Here is a 17044-nt window from a genome sequence, read left to right as displayed (position 1 = left end):
GGATTGATTCCATAAAGGAAGCCACAGACCTGAACTTACAACATCTGAACAGGGAGTAAATCCCCTTAACACAATGAGACTTCAGGTGGGTGTAGGATTCAACTTACTGTTTGTGCTAATGCTGGAGATAGCACTAGCGCAATGGGTTTTCTCTCCCTCCTCCCCTGCATCATCCCCAAATCTGCCCTGGAGGGTTGGGGGAACCTCCAGAACAGATCTAGCAGGTGCAGGGGGATGGGAGCGAGAGATCATCCTGTCACACCAGGACAAATCCTTGTGCTGATAACGATTGCCTCAGCCTCATGTTGAATACAACCCTTACTTCTGAATACAAGTCGATTCCGACATATGGCGACCCTATGAATAGCGTTTTCATAGTAAGCGGTATGCAGAGGGTGTTTACCATTGCCTTCCTCTGAGGCTGAGAGGCAGTGACTGGCCCAAGGTCAGCCAGTGAGCTTCATGGCTGTGTGGGGATTCAAACCCTGGTCTCCCAGGTTGTAGTCCAACACCTTAACCACTACACCACACTGGCTCTCAGAGGAACACAGGAAGCTGTCTTATTCCGAGTCAGACCGCTCTTCCATCTCGTTCAGAATTGTCTACAGTGACTGGCAGCAGCTTCAGAACTTCAGACATGGTTTTCTCTTATGCCTAGCGGCAGATGCTCTACCACTGAGCCATGGCCACTCCCACAATCCTCTATGCATATGATTATGTTGTAAAACATTCCTAGCCCCCTTTACTGCAAAGCAATATGCTAGCATCTGGTGTACACAAGTGGTGGACAGAAGTAGAATTGTGGACGTCTAAGCATGTTTTCCACAAGCAACTCCCAGGGAGTTAAATAGAGCTTTCTTATCAGTAAATGCAGTGACGGCTCGTGCCCTTTGAGACTGGTGGGGCGGAAGGCAGGGAGCCCAACAGTAGATGAAGCCAGCCAAAGAGAGGCAGAACCAACCAATTCTAGTTTTGCCCCCATCCTCCTTTCTGATGAGTTCTGCAAAGCAGCAGGCCCACAGCCAAGCGGGCTGCCCCCCTAAAAGTTTGCTACCCCTATTTTTTTTTTATTAAAGCTCCCTCCGTCCCTCCCGTGTCCTCAAGAAGCAGCACGATCTCTTCACTCTCCGGGGCGGCCTTTTTTCTTGGACGCCTCGACCTTAAAGGAAACATTCATCGAATCCGAGGGGGAGGGGGAACAGCTCCGACACGTTTCTCTGCCGCACTCGCCGCCGCCGCCTCCCGTTGTGAGCTGGCTACCTAAGACCCAACGGAAATCCCTGCCCAGCCGCTATTCTGCTGGGACTGCTGGAAAGAAGAGGCACCATCCCACTCCCGCTGCACGAGGGAGGAGCTGGAGAGCTTGAAGCCCGGCTCCAGCTGCGGCGATTTCTCCCCCACCCCTTGCGAGAAGAGCGACGCTAAGCACTCTCCCCGCCTGCTGCCTTCGGGGAGGGGGGCGCGAGAAAAGCAGCTGTTGCTGCGAAGATGGCGAGCCGCTGCGTCCTCTGGCTCCTCTTCTGGCACTTGGGATCCCTTTGCTGTGAGTCGCTTCTCTCCTCGTCCCTCCAGATGCAGTGGGTTTCTCTCTCTCTGTGATCCGAGAGTGCTTAACTCTCTCTCTCTCCCCCCCCCCGAGAAAAATCCCAAATCCTCGTCACGTCGGGCCAAGTTAGCCGCCGCCTTGCGAGGAGCTTCTTGTTAGTTTCCAGGCAGTGACGCCAAGGAACCTTTTGTAGCGCTCTCTCGCTTGCTCTCTCAGTTTTCGTGGCGAGGAAAAGCCGCTTCGCTTCTCCCAGCTTTTCTTGGATGTCTCTTTCATCAGTGGTTGGCTGTTCCCACTAGGCTGTACTGTCGCGAAGAAAAGAACAGAGCTTGTCGCCGCCCCGCCCCCCGCCCCCTCGCTTTGATTTGATTAGCGAGACGGGCTCAAAACGTGCTGGGGATGCCAGGAGAACGAGATAAGACGCTGCCGGCGACAGGGAAGCCCAGGCTGTTAATAGAGTGGCGTCTGCTAGTGGGTGGAGGAGAATTAAACAGGGTTACAGGAAGACACAGGGGTCGATTTGTGACAGTCTCAAGGCTGGCTGATTTTAGTGGACGAGCTGCAACAAGACCCCTGGGTTCAATGGGCATAGGAGTGTACTAGCCATGATGAATATGCTCTGCCTGCACAGTTGAAGGCAGTATGCTTCTGAATACCAGTCGCTGGAACCAGCAGGAGGATAGAGTGCTCTTGTGCTGAGGTCCTGCTTGTGGGCTTTGCATGGGCATCTGACTGGCCCCTGTGAGAACAGGATGCTGGACTAGATGGGCTATTGGCCTGATCCAGCAGGCTATTCTTATGTACCTTCTCAACCATTCTCATGCATGTGTGCTTCTAAACATGCATAAGAATTGACTGTAAGGGTGCACATCCTATGAACACTGACTGTGGGGGAGTGTGAAACCCATGGAGTTCAGGGCAAGATCGACATTCTAAGGTGGGGTAGGAGTGTGGAGCCCATGGTCCTCCAGAGATGGAATTGGAGTCCACCACATCTGTCACGTCGCAGTTCCCCTAGCTTTGTTCTAAAGTGTGTTGAGAGTGATCAAACAGCTTTGCTGCCTTTCTGAGACATAGAAATCTGACTTCACTCTGAAATGGGATTTCTGAATAAACAATGTATTAGGACAGGTGAAGTTCTGTGCACATTTACTTGTGAGTTGGTACCACTGAAGTCAGTGGGACTGAGGAAATATGCCTGGGATTTGGCTGTAAAGCTTACTCCCATGTAAGATTGCAGCTGTGCAACACAATCCTCAGATGCAAGTCCCACTGAGTTCAGTGGTGCTTAGTATACGATTTTGTAACCATGCACATGATTCTAAGCTTCTTTACTTGGAAGTAAGCCTATTGGGTTTAATGGAACTTGGTCTCAGATAAATGTGCCTTAGGCAGCTGACCTGGAAGTAAGAACTATTGAAAAAGTGGGCTGCAATTAAAGATGTGATAGCCCTGGGGCATAGCTTGGAAAAGTTACTTTTTTTGAACTACAACTCCCATCAGCCCAATCCAGTGGCCATGCTGGCTAGGGCTGATGGGAGTTGTAGTTTTAAAAAGTAACCTTTTTCATTTGTTTGTTTTTCCAAAAATTTGAAAAGAGAAAAACAGGGATAAACCGTTTGTTTGTTTTAAAAAAATCCAGGTTTTTTTTGGGGGGGGTCTTCACATTTCTAGCTACAATATGTTACACACTTATTCCCTGATGTTATTTATGTTTACTCTGATTGAGATCCATTTAATTCAATGGGACTTGCCTCTAAATAAGTGTATATATGGTTGTAACTCTGTAGCCTCACTTTATACATGTCTGTTCAGATGTAAACATCCACACATGCTTCATGAGGGTTGCACCTCAAATTTGATTTGAGCCTTAATCTCAAGTAAGCCCTATTTAACAGAGAACCACTTCCTTCATATTATGTAGAAAATGTGTTTGCTTTGGATACAGCAGGGCTCTTTATGTGTGTCCAAGAATAATAACAAAATTCTTTTGGATCAGGCTAAAGATCCATCAAGTCCAGCATCCTGTTTCCCACAATGACTAGCCTCTGGGAAGCTAATAAGCAAGGCATGAAGGCAATAGTACTCTCTTGTTCTTACTCCCCAGGAGCTTGCATTTAGTGATAAGCTGCTTCTGAACATGGAGGTTCCATAGAGTCATCATGACAGATAGCCGTTGATAAGACTTCTCTTCTATGAATTTGTTGAATCTAGATTTAAAACCATTTATATTAGTGGCCATCACTACATCTTGTGGTGGTAAACTCTGTACATTTATTATATGTTATGTGAAGAAATACCTTGTCTGTCTTGAATCTACTGTTAGTCAGTTTCTACTATTACGAGAGGACAAAAATGACTCTTCAGCTATTGTCTCTGCATTGTGCTTGTAATTTTACAAACCCCTCAGTTGCTTTTTCTTTTCTTTTTCTTTTTAAAATGCTTAGGAAGAGGCCTCTGCTATTTCATATTTTACATGTTTACTATAAGGAACAGTGGTATACTCATAGTAAACATAACGGCTTTGTATAAGTTGTACATACCTTTAAGTGCAATGCATAGGATTATACTGCACCCCTAAATTTATTTACTTACTAGGAGGTCTCGCTGAAGACTCTGGGACCTATTTGTAAGTAAATTTGGTTAGGAATGGGTTGCTGGGAATTTTGCTGTAGTAAGGTTTTAGATATTATCACTAGTGTAGTGGCAAATCCAGAAGTGCAGGTTCCCTTCATGATAGTCATGCCATGTCCCCCCACAGTCATACCCCCTCGCTTGTTTGCTTGCTCTCAGTCATCACCTTCACACTCCTTCCCTAGAAGCCAATCAGCATGGAAGGGGAGTATGTTAGCTGCTGAGAAGAGTCTTCTCAGTGGCTCTTATACCTCCTTTCACTGATTGGCTTCAATCAGTGGGAAAGGACAAGGAAGCAAGCAAGACTCTTCTCAGTTGCTAACACACACCCCTTCCATGCTGATTGTACGATGCTGAAGACATAAGGACCCTGCTGGGATCCTGCTCCCAAAAAAGTAAAGGGTCTATGTCCCCGTCCCCCCCGAGACCCTGGATGACTACATTCCTGGATATTACTTTTAGGAAACAGGTTGTATTGTGGTGCATTTATTGAAGATCTGCATCTACAAGTCCACTTTCCTGCAGCTCTCTTGTGAGCAAGGGATCTGATACCATACCCTGCATGCTTGATTTCCACTGTATTTTTCCAGCAGGTAAGGAGAGCCAATGTGGTGTAGTGGTTAAGGTGTTGGACTACGACCTGGGAGACCAGGTTTGAATCCCCACACAGCCATGAAGCGCACTGGGTGACCTTGGGCCAGTCACTGCCTCTCAGAGGAAGGCAATGGTAAACCACCTCTGAATACCACTTACCATGAAAACCCTATTTGTAGGGTTGCCATAAGTCTGGATCAACTTGAAAGCAGTCCATTTCCATTTTCCAAGAAATAGCAGGAGACTCCACCGTTTCTTCTCTTCTCCATATCAGGCACAGTTACGACCCTGCTGTGTTCCCAAGCCTTCTGTGTGCACCAGAGGATGCGGGGGAGAGGATTGATGGCAACCACAAGGAATGGCTGGCTAGTAAGGTGTGCCAATGTTTCTGGGGCCATGATCGAAGAACAGCCTGTCCTGCTTTATTCAATATCCAAGTAGTTCCACAGCCCTTGGAGACTGCAAGTACCAAGTGTCAAGAAAAGTTGCTTTTAGGCCCATTGCTCTACAGCTCCTGTAGGGCTTAGAGTATTTACTTCAACTTGGCAAGAGCAAGATGGCTGCTGAGAGAATATAGCATCTCATTTTAGCAAAGTCGTGATGAGTTGGAAAGTTTCAGCAAGTCCAGCTCTGACTTCCTGATCTCACTGGTGATTCCATCCTCAAATGTATTTAAGTTGCCCTTATGACTTCCTTTCTTGGCTCATACTTCACCCTTTGTGGATCCACGCTTTTTAGGTTTTGTCACTGATGTCTAAATGTATCATTAGAATCCACCAGCAGTGAAGATTTGACTTATGAATTTGAAAGTCGGACCATATCTCTGTGCGTCCCTTTCTACTAAGAAGGATAATAGTCATCCACACAAAGTGCTATGACTCAGGCTTGCTTGGAAGTTGCATCCTCTGACCTGGCAGCTCTGCTCAACTAATATGTAAGGACAGGATATGATTGCTCACTTTTTGCAGGAAAGAAAATCTGTACGTATTCAGAGGCGCTCTTGTTTCTGCTGAAAAGATCAGGTAGACATGTGGTAAGCCCTGTTTGGGTGTCCTCTCTCCCACGCACAGAGATCCACATCACTGGGACGGTGGGGGAGTCTGTTTTGTGTGCACAGACTGCCTTATACTCCTCTAACACATGGAAGATGTGGAATGGGCCTATGAAGGCGGGGCAATGGATGTAGCACTACTTTTTAGAGTTGGAGTCCAACAACATCTGGATGGCCGAAGGTTCCCTAATCCTGTGCTTTCATGGTCAGAGGTGGTATTTCTTTGAATTATTTAGTTCATTGCAATTACTTGCCTTTCAGGAATCCTTCCAAGGTGGCTTATAGGTAACAGGAATACACTTAAAAACACTCACCACCAGAATAAACATAGAGCAAGTCATAAGGATCCTTCATGTTGTTAGGGAACAAACAACAGGAGAAAGCTTTTGCCTTTCTTGTGGATTTCTCAGACCAATCTGGCTGGCCGCTGCTGGAAACAGAAGAGTGGTCCTGATGGACCTTCAGCCCAATCCAGCAGGGCTCTTCTTGTGATAAGTCCTGATGTCAAAGAACTGAGATTTGGAACTAACGATAGTGCACAGTGGTTCCCATTAAGTTTTGAAGCTTCTTCAACCTCTTCACCCTGGGGAAGGTGTTTTCCGATCTCAATCCTACTTACGTTATCTCATTGACTGTAAATGATTCTTGCGCCTTCTCTCTGCAGCACTCGTCTGTCTGTTTCATAGCAGTGGAATGACCAAAGAGGGCCAGCCCACCTTTGGCAGTGCTTCTGGCTTGCTAAATGAAATCTTCATTTGTACTGGCATCTCTGGGTATGGTTGCTTTCTTTGTAATGTAATCTAAAATGCCCAAAGGCACTTGTACAGTGTAGTAGGCAGGATGGGTGTGGTGTCTGATTTGCATCAGTGAAGTATGTGTACTGCTTTCTCTCTCACTTGCATACGGTCTAGAGCAGGCATGGGGAACCTGTGATCCTCCAGGTTTAGTTGGATTCCAGCTGCCATCAGCCTAGCCAGCATGGCCAATAGTTGAGAATGAAAGGTGTTGTGGCCCACCAACATTTGGTGGGCCACAGATTCCCAGTTTCTGGCTTAGCGAGTGATACTTGAGTTGGTTAGTTCATAAATTACCTAACCACTAGAGAGCCAGTTTAATGGGCTTTCTGCATCAAAGAAGGCTGCTTCAATTTTTTCTGAGTACCAGCTGTCCATAAAAACCTAGTTCGACTGCTCTTGATCTCTTTCACTTCCCCACTTTATTTGGCTATAGTGGCTATTTGCAGGTAGTGGGGATTTCCGCTACAGGAACGTTCTCATTGAGGCTATTTGATACAGACAGTTACTTGGATCCAGAGTAATGCCCACTGAGTGGATGGGCAGAAGTGTATCCAGCCCAATAATTTTAAATATACTAGAAAACTTCATTATAATACTTATTTATGGTGTTTTATATCAACTCACGATAATCAACACCCCCACACCCAGACATGTGTCTGTGCCTGAGGGAACCAAAGGCAGAAATAGTGGCCTAGACTGCAAACTGATTGTTGAAAATTTGACTCTGGGCTGAACTTACTGAAGGTGGGAACAAGTGATGGAATGATTTCTCCACCCACCCTCAAACCACCTCCACATGAAAACTAGCAAGTCTGAAACAAACCTAGGGTAGACTCCCTTTCCCTGGCTTCTACTTTTGTATGGGGAAGAACCTATTCTTTTGCTGTCCTTGAGGGTTTTTTTTTTTTTTGGAAGAGTGTTCAATCATGTGAGCCCTGTCTGTCTAAAGTGGTATAGCCGAGGCACAGGTTTACTCCCTCAGGGACACTTAGGTCAACGCTTGATAAAGTAATATCTTCGGATATCCACATCAAAAGCTTCATACCCTTTTAGGTTGGCTATGAAAAATATGCAGGGTTTTGTTTAGTTTTTATTTTAAAAAATTGTCACAGCTACTGAAAACAATAAAAATGCCAAAATGTGATGTTTTACTGTTGATAAATATAACTTCAATGACGATAAGAAAATAAATTGGAGAAAAACACCACACCCGAGGACTGTGTTGAACACAGATATGTAAAGCTGAAACACACAGCTGTGAAAACAATGTGTATTGAAATATGTTGGAACAGCTGATTAGAATGCATCTTAAGGGTTAATTCATGGCACATCCAGTACTTTGTACTTTTAAAGTGATTTTAGTGAGTTCAAACTAAAGTGATGATTGAAAGATTTGACACTTTTCTTTTTTCTGAATGCCTTAATGTGATTTTAGAAATTGTGACCCAACTGCGTTTTCCTCTTTTCCACGATCCTTCCATACGTCTGTCACTTTAGGATATTGACAGCACAATCTTATACATGCTTACTCAGAAGTGGGTTCTTACCATGTTGAGTGGGGCTGACTTTCAGATAAGGCTGCATGAGATTGGAGCTCAGGTACCCACAGAGCAGGACCTAGATCAGGGATGGAGAATCTGCTCCTTAAAATCTTGCTGGATTAATACTCCCATAATCTCTGATCACTGGCCATCCTGGCTAGGGCTGATGGGAGCTGGAGTACACAGGTTCACTAGGTGGAGGAAATGCCATCTTCAGTGCTTTGTTAATTTCACCTGGTTGGTGACAGGGCTCTTTTGTTTTTCTTTTGGAAAAAAAAAACTTTCTAGGACTGGGGTAGGGAATATATGGCTCTCTAGGTGTCGTTGGACTTCAGCTCCCATCAACCCCAGCCAGCATGGTCAACGGCCAGGGATTATGGGAGTATTAGTCCAGCAACAACTTGAGAAGCACAGATTCCCTGTTAGGAATGACGTGAGATGTAGTCCAACAGGAGGGCTGCAGGTTCCACACCCCTGTTCTATAAAAATGCCTAGCAGTTCTGGAGAGGGAGAGGGAACAGGGTCCAAAGCTTATAAGCTCAAAAGTATTATTATCATCATCCACCATCATCATCTAGCTGCAAGGGCCAGGTTGCCAAGCACTGTACACTTTAAAGTGCTACCTAAATAGTAAGCCAGTATGTCTAATGCTTTCCTGAGTTGTGCCAGTTTTTACAGTATTACATTTTTTTCTGTTTCGTTGAGGAGCTTCTTGGGCTCTCTAGGTACCAATCCAAGAGCTGAACAAAGGAAAGTTCTCCACATTTTTTGTTTTGTCTAATTTTGTTGAATAGTGGAGGTGATGCAGTTTGTGGCTGCTTCCTAAGCCTAAATGCCTGCTGACAAAGCCATTAAGGTTAGGTTTCTTTCTTCTTTTTTGTAACATCCTGGGTCAGTGTGCAACATTCATGAATAGCTTTTCCACTTTACTGCTTTTGTAAGAACTGAAGCAAAGAGCTGCATGGTAACGAAGGCTTCCTTCACCTTTCGTGGCAGGCTCTTTTTGTTCAAAAGAAAGGAAGTTAGAAATGTAACAGTTAATCCCACTTAAAAGTAGTCCTGTTAACCAATGTTTTTGACACAAAGCAAAATCCTGTGCTGTGTGCTTTCCTGTTTGTCTCAGTATTGTTCCTTGTAATCTGTATTCTGTTATCCACCCTGTGTTGATATGCTTTTCATATATAAATAGTTGATTAACAAAGGACTTGAAAGAAGGGTAGGAGGCTTGCGTTAAAAGTTTGCAAGAGTTAGTTTACAACTGTGCCAGCTGATTTTATCATACAAATGTATTGTTTTCTGTTTGTAATGTAGTTTTTGTGGTATCATTATGTAAACCTTTAAGCTTTAATTTCCGCTTCCAACAACAGTTCAGGAGTCTACAGTGCCCATGGTGAAGAAGCTATTGCTCCAGAGTGGATCTCATCCTTTGTAAGTTAGAAGTCCAAGACTCAGTTCCCCATGTCTCAAATTCAGAGGTAGCCAAAGTATGTTGGCTCTCCAGATGTTGTTGGACTCCGGTTCCCATCAGCCCCAGCCAGCATGGCCAATGGTCAGAAATGATGGGACTTGAAGTCCAACAACATTTGAAGGACACCATATTCGCTATCCCTATCCTAGTTAAAGAATCCCAGATAATGTGGCTGCAAAAGAGAGGCTTTGGAGGGCTGCTTAGAAGAGACTGTTCTGGGCTAGATGGCCCAAATGGTTTGACGCAGTATAAAGCTTATGAGGAGTTCAATACACTGTGTCTTAACACCAGAGATTCTCACTTTGTGGCCCAAATAACCACCCTATACTAGTCAAAGGGTTAAATCCAATGCGACCACAGCAGACATCTGCTTGCGCAATGGAACACCCCTTCCTCTCCCTTGCAGCTTTCTATGCACCTTCAGAATCCTCTCCAGAAGTTTGGAGGACCCTCTGGAGCAGATTTTGAGGCCAGGTAGGGAGAGAAAGGGGAAGTCCCATTTCACTAGTGGAACTCCACATGCCCAGCATTGGATACAATCCAAAGAGCCTGTGAGGTGTAGTGACACTGGCAATGTGGTGGATGCCCAAAGGCAAAGGAGGAAAGAGCTCTGGTACCTTTGTGTAGGTGAGGGACTTCTGACAGCTACAGCTTTTCTCAGCACAGTGTAACAAACTGCAGCGATGCAAAAATCTTTCTTGTACTCTGCTACTGTAAGCATGGCATACAAAGGGGCCGCCAACCTGTAGGTGTTACAGAAGACTTTTCTGGGCACAATGTGTGCCCACAGCAGTAGGTTGGCAACTCCTGGGTACCAGAACCCTCCCCCTTTCTAAATGAAAAAAGCCATCAGATGCTGTGATGAGAAGGGGTGGGCAAGGGGGGGAAAGAAAATGAATTGCTTAAAATATCCACTGCTGGATATTCTTGCAGTTTTAGGCGTCATAAATTGACATCCTTCCCAGCAACTTTGTTGCTGTGGAAACAAATGTTGGAAGTTTCACTTCAGTCTATGCATTGTCTCGCTGTGTGCTCTGAATCTATTGACCATTAGGGACAATAGAGATGGTTACTCAGTTGAAAGGGCCCCTGCTTGAATTCTCTCCTTGTTACTTTCCTCAAGTTTAAGCATGCCTCTGATTGGTTACACTGATATTCTCAGGGCTATCATCACTTTCAGTTCCTCCTCCTTCCTACAATCTTCTCTCTCCCTACCTTTTAAATTCAGTTAGTGTAGATTATTAGGCTTTCCTATCCACATGTTTGTTCTTAATAAAATGAGTTTATTTTGTTTAAGATAAACACCACTCTCTTTCATATTCTTTGAATGAACAATGAACTCTGCTGCATAAAGCAACTTTCTGCAATAAGCTAAATTTGTGAGATACTAAGCTGTTTAAAAACCCCAAACTCCATTTCCCTATTCATTACAAAGAGAACAGAAGCCAAAATATCAAACTTCTTTCAAAATTGAATTTTGACAATTTTACCCTATTTAAGCTTAGCAAAAGCAATTCAAAAATAAGTTCTTCAACTTATAAATTATATGTAAACATTCCCGAAAGAGAGAGGATATCTGTTTGGAATCTTGAAAGCTAATTGCTTTCTGTTATTGAATGGTCTTGATCCACAGATTTATGTAATGCTGCTGTGCTTAAGGATCTGTACACAGCAACCACTGAACAGGTGATCAATGGTTATGGATGGACTCGTACACTTCATTTTCTTTCAGTTTATCATTTTTCTAATCTTAAATGTATTGAATCCGTTTGCGATTTTTCTTTCTTTAAAGAGTCCTCATGGAAATGTATCAACTTTTTAGTGCATATTTCTTTAAATTTGCACAATTTTGGAAGCAATTTTGCCTAATATAATGCATTTTTATATGTTTTGCCTAGTATGGTGTATTTTTATGCACACTTCCCCTAATATACACATTTTTGTACACTTTTTTTTGGTTGGATAACTACATCACAAAATTCGGAGAATTTCAAAGGATAGCTGTGTTTCAGCTGGCATATTGTTTTGGGAAGTAAGAATTGGGTAGAGTCATATTAAAATCCAAGCTGAATTTCTCCCCCATGCTATTGGTTAGTACTGTCCACTGGTCCAGGTCAAATTCTATAAGAGCATTACATATATATCCTGGGTGCAAGATGCATTCTTTTACCTTACACATTATTTTCTGTGCATATGTATTTCATCCAGCAAGGTGATTCATGTGAGGTTTTCCTTTACTGGATTGCAAAAAGTATTTATTTTAGCTTTAAAAAGTCTTAGTTAAGGGTGTGTGGCTTGGTGGGCATGAAAATGGACACTGAGAGCAGGAGTTCCAGCCTTGATCATCATTACTTTCACATGCTGTCCTGGTAACAGGTAGACTTCATTGACTTTGGAGCAGAGCTTGGAAGTAACTCGTTAGAAATAACGAGTTACTTGTAATTTGTTACAATTTTGCATAACGAGTGGGTAACTTCGTTACATTTTGTATGTAACAGAATGAGTGGTAATTTCATTACTTTTGAGCTGCAAATGTAACTTTTTTGCGTTACATTTGGACGTTACTGGGGGGAAGCAGGGGAAATCATCTGCTGCTGTGATTGGTGGAATGGTGGAGGAAAGATATGTGCCTCAAACTGGGCTTCTGCGCTGTTTAGCTCTTCCCTCGTGCTCTATGGAGGCACGGGGGAGGAAGTGGAGAGTCAGACAGAGCTGGAGGGCAATGAGGAGTAGAAGGCAAAAGCAGCAGAATGGAAGTGAAGAGCTGTGGAGGTGAGTGTATGTGTTACCCTTTCCAGCCTACTCTCCCTGCCCCCCCGCTCATCCTGCCTCCCTCAGCCTGCTCGCCCACCCCCTCTGCTCTTCCTGGCACACCCTGCTTGTCCTTGCATCCCCTCCGCTTGTCCTTGCACTCTCTTTGCATCCCCTCCGCTTGTCCTTGCACCCTCTTTGCATCCCCTCAGCTTGTCCTTGCACCCTCTTTGCATCCCCTCTGCTTGTCCTTGCACTCTCTTTGCATCCCCTCCGCTTGTCCTTGCACTCTCTTTGCATCCCCTCCGCTTGTCCTTGCACCCTCTTTGCATCCCCTCAGCTTGTCCTTGCACTCTCTTTGCATCCCTCTGTTTGTCCTTGCACTCTCTTTGCATCCCCTCCGCTTGTCCTTGCACTCTCTTTGCATCCCCTCAGCTTGTCCTTGCACCTCTTTGCATCCCCTCAGCTTGTCCTTGCACCCTCTTTGCATCCCCTCAGCTTGTCCTTGCACCCTCTTTGCATCCCCTCTGCTTGTTCTTGCACTCTCTTTGCATCTCCTCTGCTTGTCCTTGCACTCTCTTTGCATCCCCTCTGCTTGTCCTTGCACCCTCTTTGCATCCCCTCTGCTTGTTCTTGCACTCTCTTTGCATCCCCTCCGCTTGTCCTTGCACCCCTCCAGAGAGGGTGAAAATTGGGAACTGGCAAAAGACTAGGAGGTAGGTGCAGTCTCATACTTCTGTTTGTGTGTTTTGCTTCAGTTATGTGCCTCTCATAGAGCGACTCTCACTAGGCAGCAAGAGATGACTACCCCAAGCAACTAATTTGGGGCACCATGCAACAAATTATTAGCTATTTTAATTTTTGGTTGTTGTATATTTACTGTCAGGAAGAGGTACTTGTGAGATTTTCTGCCTCAAATGCCAACATAACTTTTCAAGCTATAGTACTATGACCTTGACTTGGGGGCAGGGCACCATTTGCTCTTCTGCTTCAAGTAGCAAAATGTCTTGGGCTGCACCTGCTTGCAGTCATTCATATACTGGACAACTAACATGGCTTTTTGGTGAAGGGCAAGAGAGAATAAGACTGTTATCTCAAAAACAGTTATGCTTGAGGAAAAGATGGCAAACATATGTAGAACTGAACTTTTCTGCAATAATATAGACATTTGCATAGGGTATTTTTTTCTACTCATGGAATATTAAATCTTTAAGTCCTAAATCCTTTGTCATCCCCTCCCCCCCGTGCACACCCTTTACACTGTCTTTCTCCCTATGCATGTAGGTCAAAATGACAACTGGTGTAGTTTGGGAATTAACAGAATGAGAGCTGAATTACAACTCAAAAAAGAACTTTCCTGCTGGTGTCTGCTACTGATGTGGGGGGCATTTTGTTAGGGAGAAGTGATGAGAGGGGGTAATTTGCTGCTTAAACTTTTTATCTGCAACCCCTTCCCTGGCCACTTTTCCCTAGCTGATGGAGGTCAATAAGGAAAAACATGGGCATTGCACTGGTAAAGTGGCAGGCATGGAAAACAGCCCCTTCCATCTATCTCCTGCTTCACCTACCCAAATACACCCCAGCAAATGCTTTGCACATTGACAGCACACATTTAGTTGGTTTTCTGGTATTTGCTGCTGAAAGTGTAGTTCCATGCTGGGTGCAGCTGGGACGTTCTGAGTTCATATCTTACCACAGCCATGAACTCACTGGATGACCTTCTGGCCACACCCACGCCAGACACAGCAATTAATTCTGAGCAGAAGCATTAAAGTCTCAGAAAAGCCTTGGGATCAAAGGGAAACAGTTGTTCTTACAGGGTCAGATGACACACAAGCACAATCATTTAAGCCAAATCTAGACATTAAACTGGAGGGCACACATATTCCACTCAGAGATGCGTTAAATGAGCTCATTTGTGGGAAACGAAGATCAAAGAAACCTAAGGCTGAGGAAATGGAATCTCCTGCGCAGGCTGTGCCAAGCACAAGCACAGATGGGGGGGCAGAGAGAGCAGAAGTCCTAGTGCCTTTAATGTTGACGTGTGTGCGTTGTTGCGTGAAACAGCATACATTACGTTGGAGTTAAGTTGAGCAAGACACTTCTTCAGAGCAATAGAGCATGTTAAGAGTCTTTATTAAGACATTATGGTCAGAGGCTTAAGAGTAAATACATGTAGAGTTTCTTCAGTCACCCCCCCCTCTGGGGGTAAACACAGAAGAGAACCTCTCAGTTCAGAGGCAATACACAGAAGACCAGCCTCACAGTTCAGAGGCAATATTCAGAAGACCAGACTTACAGACTCTGTTAGAACTTTCCCAGTCTATCAGATGGTTACCATAGCAACGGCCTTGGCAGTCCGTTCCCAGACTGGGCAAAGACATAACTCCCCTAGTTACAGTTTTGCAGACTTGATGGAAAACAGACTCAGTGACAGTGCGGTTCAATGGTCAACATTTAAGACGTTCTACAAGAGTAAACATAGGGAAACCGCCAGAAAGATATACTGTGGGGGTAATTACCAGTCCTGGAATGCATAAACTGGTGGACATGGATCCTTTTTTTTTTTTTTTTTTTTTTTTCAATAATTTTTATTCAAATTTTCATAAAACATACAAAACAAAATCATAAACATTCAAAGACAAAAAACAAAATCAAAAATAGTTAAACAAAAAGAAAAAAGAAAAAACAAAAACAAAAATAAAAATAAAGAGTAAAATATTGACTTCCCATTTGTCAAAGATCAAATCAGTTATAAGTCTATAATATATAGCAATCCTGTCTCTTAAGTCATATTATAAAATCACTTTCCTCCAGTAGTTATCTTACTTAATCATCAAATCTCATAAACATTACTTTATTCTTTCCACAAAAAGTCAAAGAGAGATTTCAATTCTTTAAGAAATATATCTATCAATTTTTTTTTCCAGATAAGCATATCGATTAATCCATCTCATTACTAATTATGATAATCTTATTGTCATAACCATAGTCAAAATAAACATTTCAATTAATCCATCACATCAGAATCTGTTAGGTTCAGTAATTTCAGTAGCCATTGTTCTATTATCTCTATTAGTTCCATTTTCCATCTTCCATCTTCAGTAGTCTTGTTAAGTCCAGTAATTTCAATATCCAATCTTCCATTATCAGTATTCCATAATAATCTTGCTGTCAAAGCCATAGTCATATAGTAAGAGTCTGATGGGAATTACTCTATCCCAAATATTTTCTTGCCATCCATTCTGAATAGGTTGCTGAAATACTGCTGTAAAATCATATCTCTGTTCTTTTTTTCAAAACACACTGGGTCATCTCTTAAAAGTTTTTCCATTGTCACATGGCTGCAGTTAATTCCATAGATTTTCTCTATATTGGGCTCCATCACATCATTCCAGTCCAGAAGATAATCCATGCCATTGATAACTTTATCTCTAGAATCTTCATTAATTTCTTCAGAGATAACATTGAGTTCCAAACAATAGATTTTATTTCTAAAGTCCATAGACTCCAAATCTTGTTCCTGTTCCACGTTTGTTCCAATCTCCGGGATCTCCTCTCTCACAGGGACCCCTATTCCAGTCTCCAGGGTCTCCTCTCTCACAGGGACCCCTGTTCCAATCTCCGGGGTCTCCTCTCTCACAGGGACCCCTTCCAGGGTCACCTCTCTCACAGGGACCCTTATATCTTTAATCTCCTGCTTCATTTTACTCAATTCAATTTTCGTTATCTCAATCTCATCCATTATTTTCTGAAACATAGTTATTTCCAGATTCTCAGCCACTTTCTTAATTGCCATTTTAAAAGAAAAATATAGGAAAACCACTTCTTATTTCAGCAACAATTGGGTTAATACTCCAAACTTGGTGACATCACAGTATAAACAGAGCAGACAGCCTTATCTCTCCAATAGTTAAGTAAACAAAATGCAGTTCCCAGGATCGAAACAATTAATGGCAATCGTCAAGAAACAGATTCGTCAAAATAAAATAGACCAAAAAGAGAGTAGTCTCAAAACAGTATAATATTTTTCAAAATAAAAATCTGGAATAGAAATCCCTCTTCTGTGTGTATCTTTAGAATGCAAATCCAGGACAGCTTTTTGCAACAAAAGCAGAGATAAGCTATTAATTAGTGCGTAGCAGAGAGAAGTTACGGCTCCCCAGTGAGATGTCAAAAACCGATCAATCTGGCAAATCTCTTTTAAACAGCAACAATTTAAGTCAAGTAAAAGAAAAATATAGAAAGAAGGGTGCTTGCCTGTTAGTGCGTTCTCTCTTAGAAGATAAGATGAACGTTCGCTTTAACAGATAGAGCTTGCTGTTGAAAATCCGTCCACCTTCGTCGGCTGGACCTCGTCCCATAAATTAATGAGATCTGGTCGTCCCAACAAAAATAGGCTTTGAGGTTAATCTCTTCGTTTCTCCCTACCCGGGAGAAGTTTAATCAGTCAAAAAAAAAGAAAAAACTGACTGATATATCTGAATAAGCTTCTTTTGAGGCAGGAGCCCGTCTCAAAAGCAGGCACAGGCTAAGTCACCCTTCCCGGAAGTCCACTGGTGGACATGGATCCTGACACTTTGTATTTGACTTGTGTTCAGCCAAAGTTTGATTGAATAAAGTTCTAGCTAAATGTACAGAGATGTTCTGAAATGTACTGCA

General features: G+C 43.3%; 1 protein-coding gene across 2 annotated transcripts in view; it reads left to right on the top strand.

Moving 5' to 3' along the window:
- Window positions 1–935: 935 nt before the first annotated feature.
- Window positions 936–17044, top strand: part of JAM2 (junctional adhesion molecule 2) — a 46393-nt gene continuing 30284 nt past the window's right edge. The window contains exon 1 of one of the 2 annotated variants that reach the window (XM_061627889.1): window positions 936–1543. In XM_061627889.1, the coding sequence (XP_061483873.1) occupies window positions 1489–1543 (55 nt within the window). In that variant the 5' untranslated portion in view covers window positions 936–1488. The remainder of the gene's footprint in view (window positions 1544–17044) is intronic. The other variant, XM_061627888.1, reaches the window with a different exon arrangement.

This window comes from Rhineura floridana, chromosome 5 (assembly GCF_030035675.1).
Source record: "Rhineura floridana isolate rRhiFlo1 chromosome 5, rRhiFlo1.hap2, whole genome shotgun sequence".
Taxonomy (NCBI): domain Eukaryota; kingdom Metazoa; phylum Chordata; class Lepidosauria; order Squamata; family Rhineuridae; genus Rhineura; species Rhineura floridana.
This window is presented reverse-complemented; position numbering and strand designations above follow the sequence as displayed.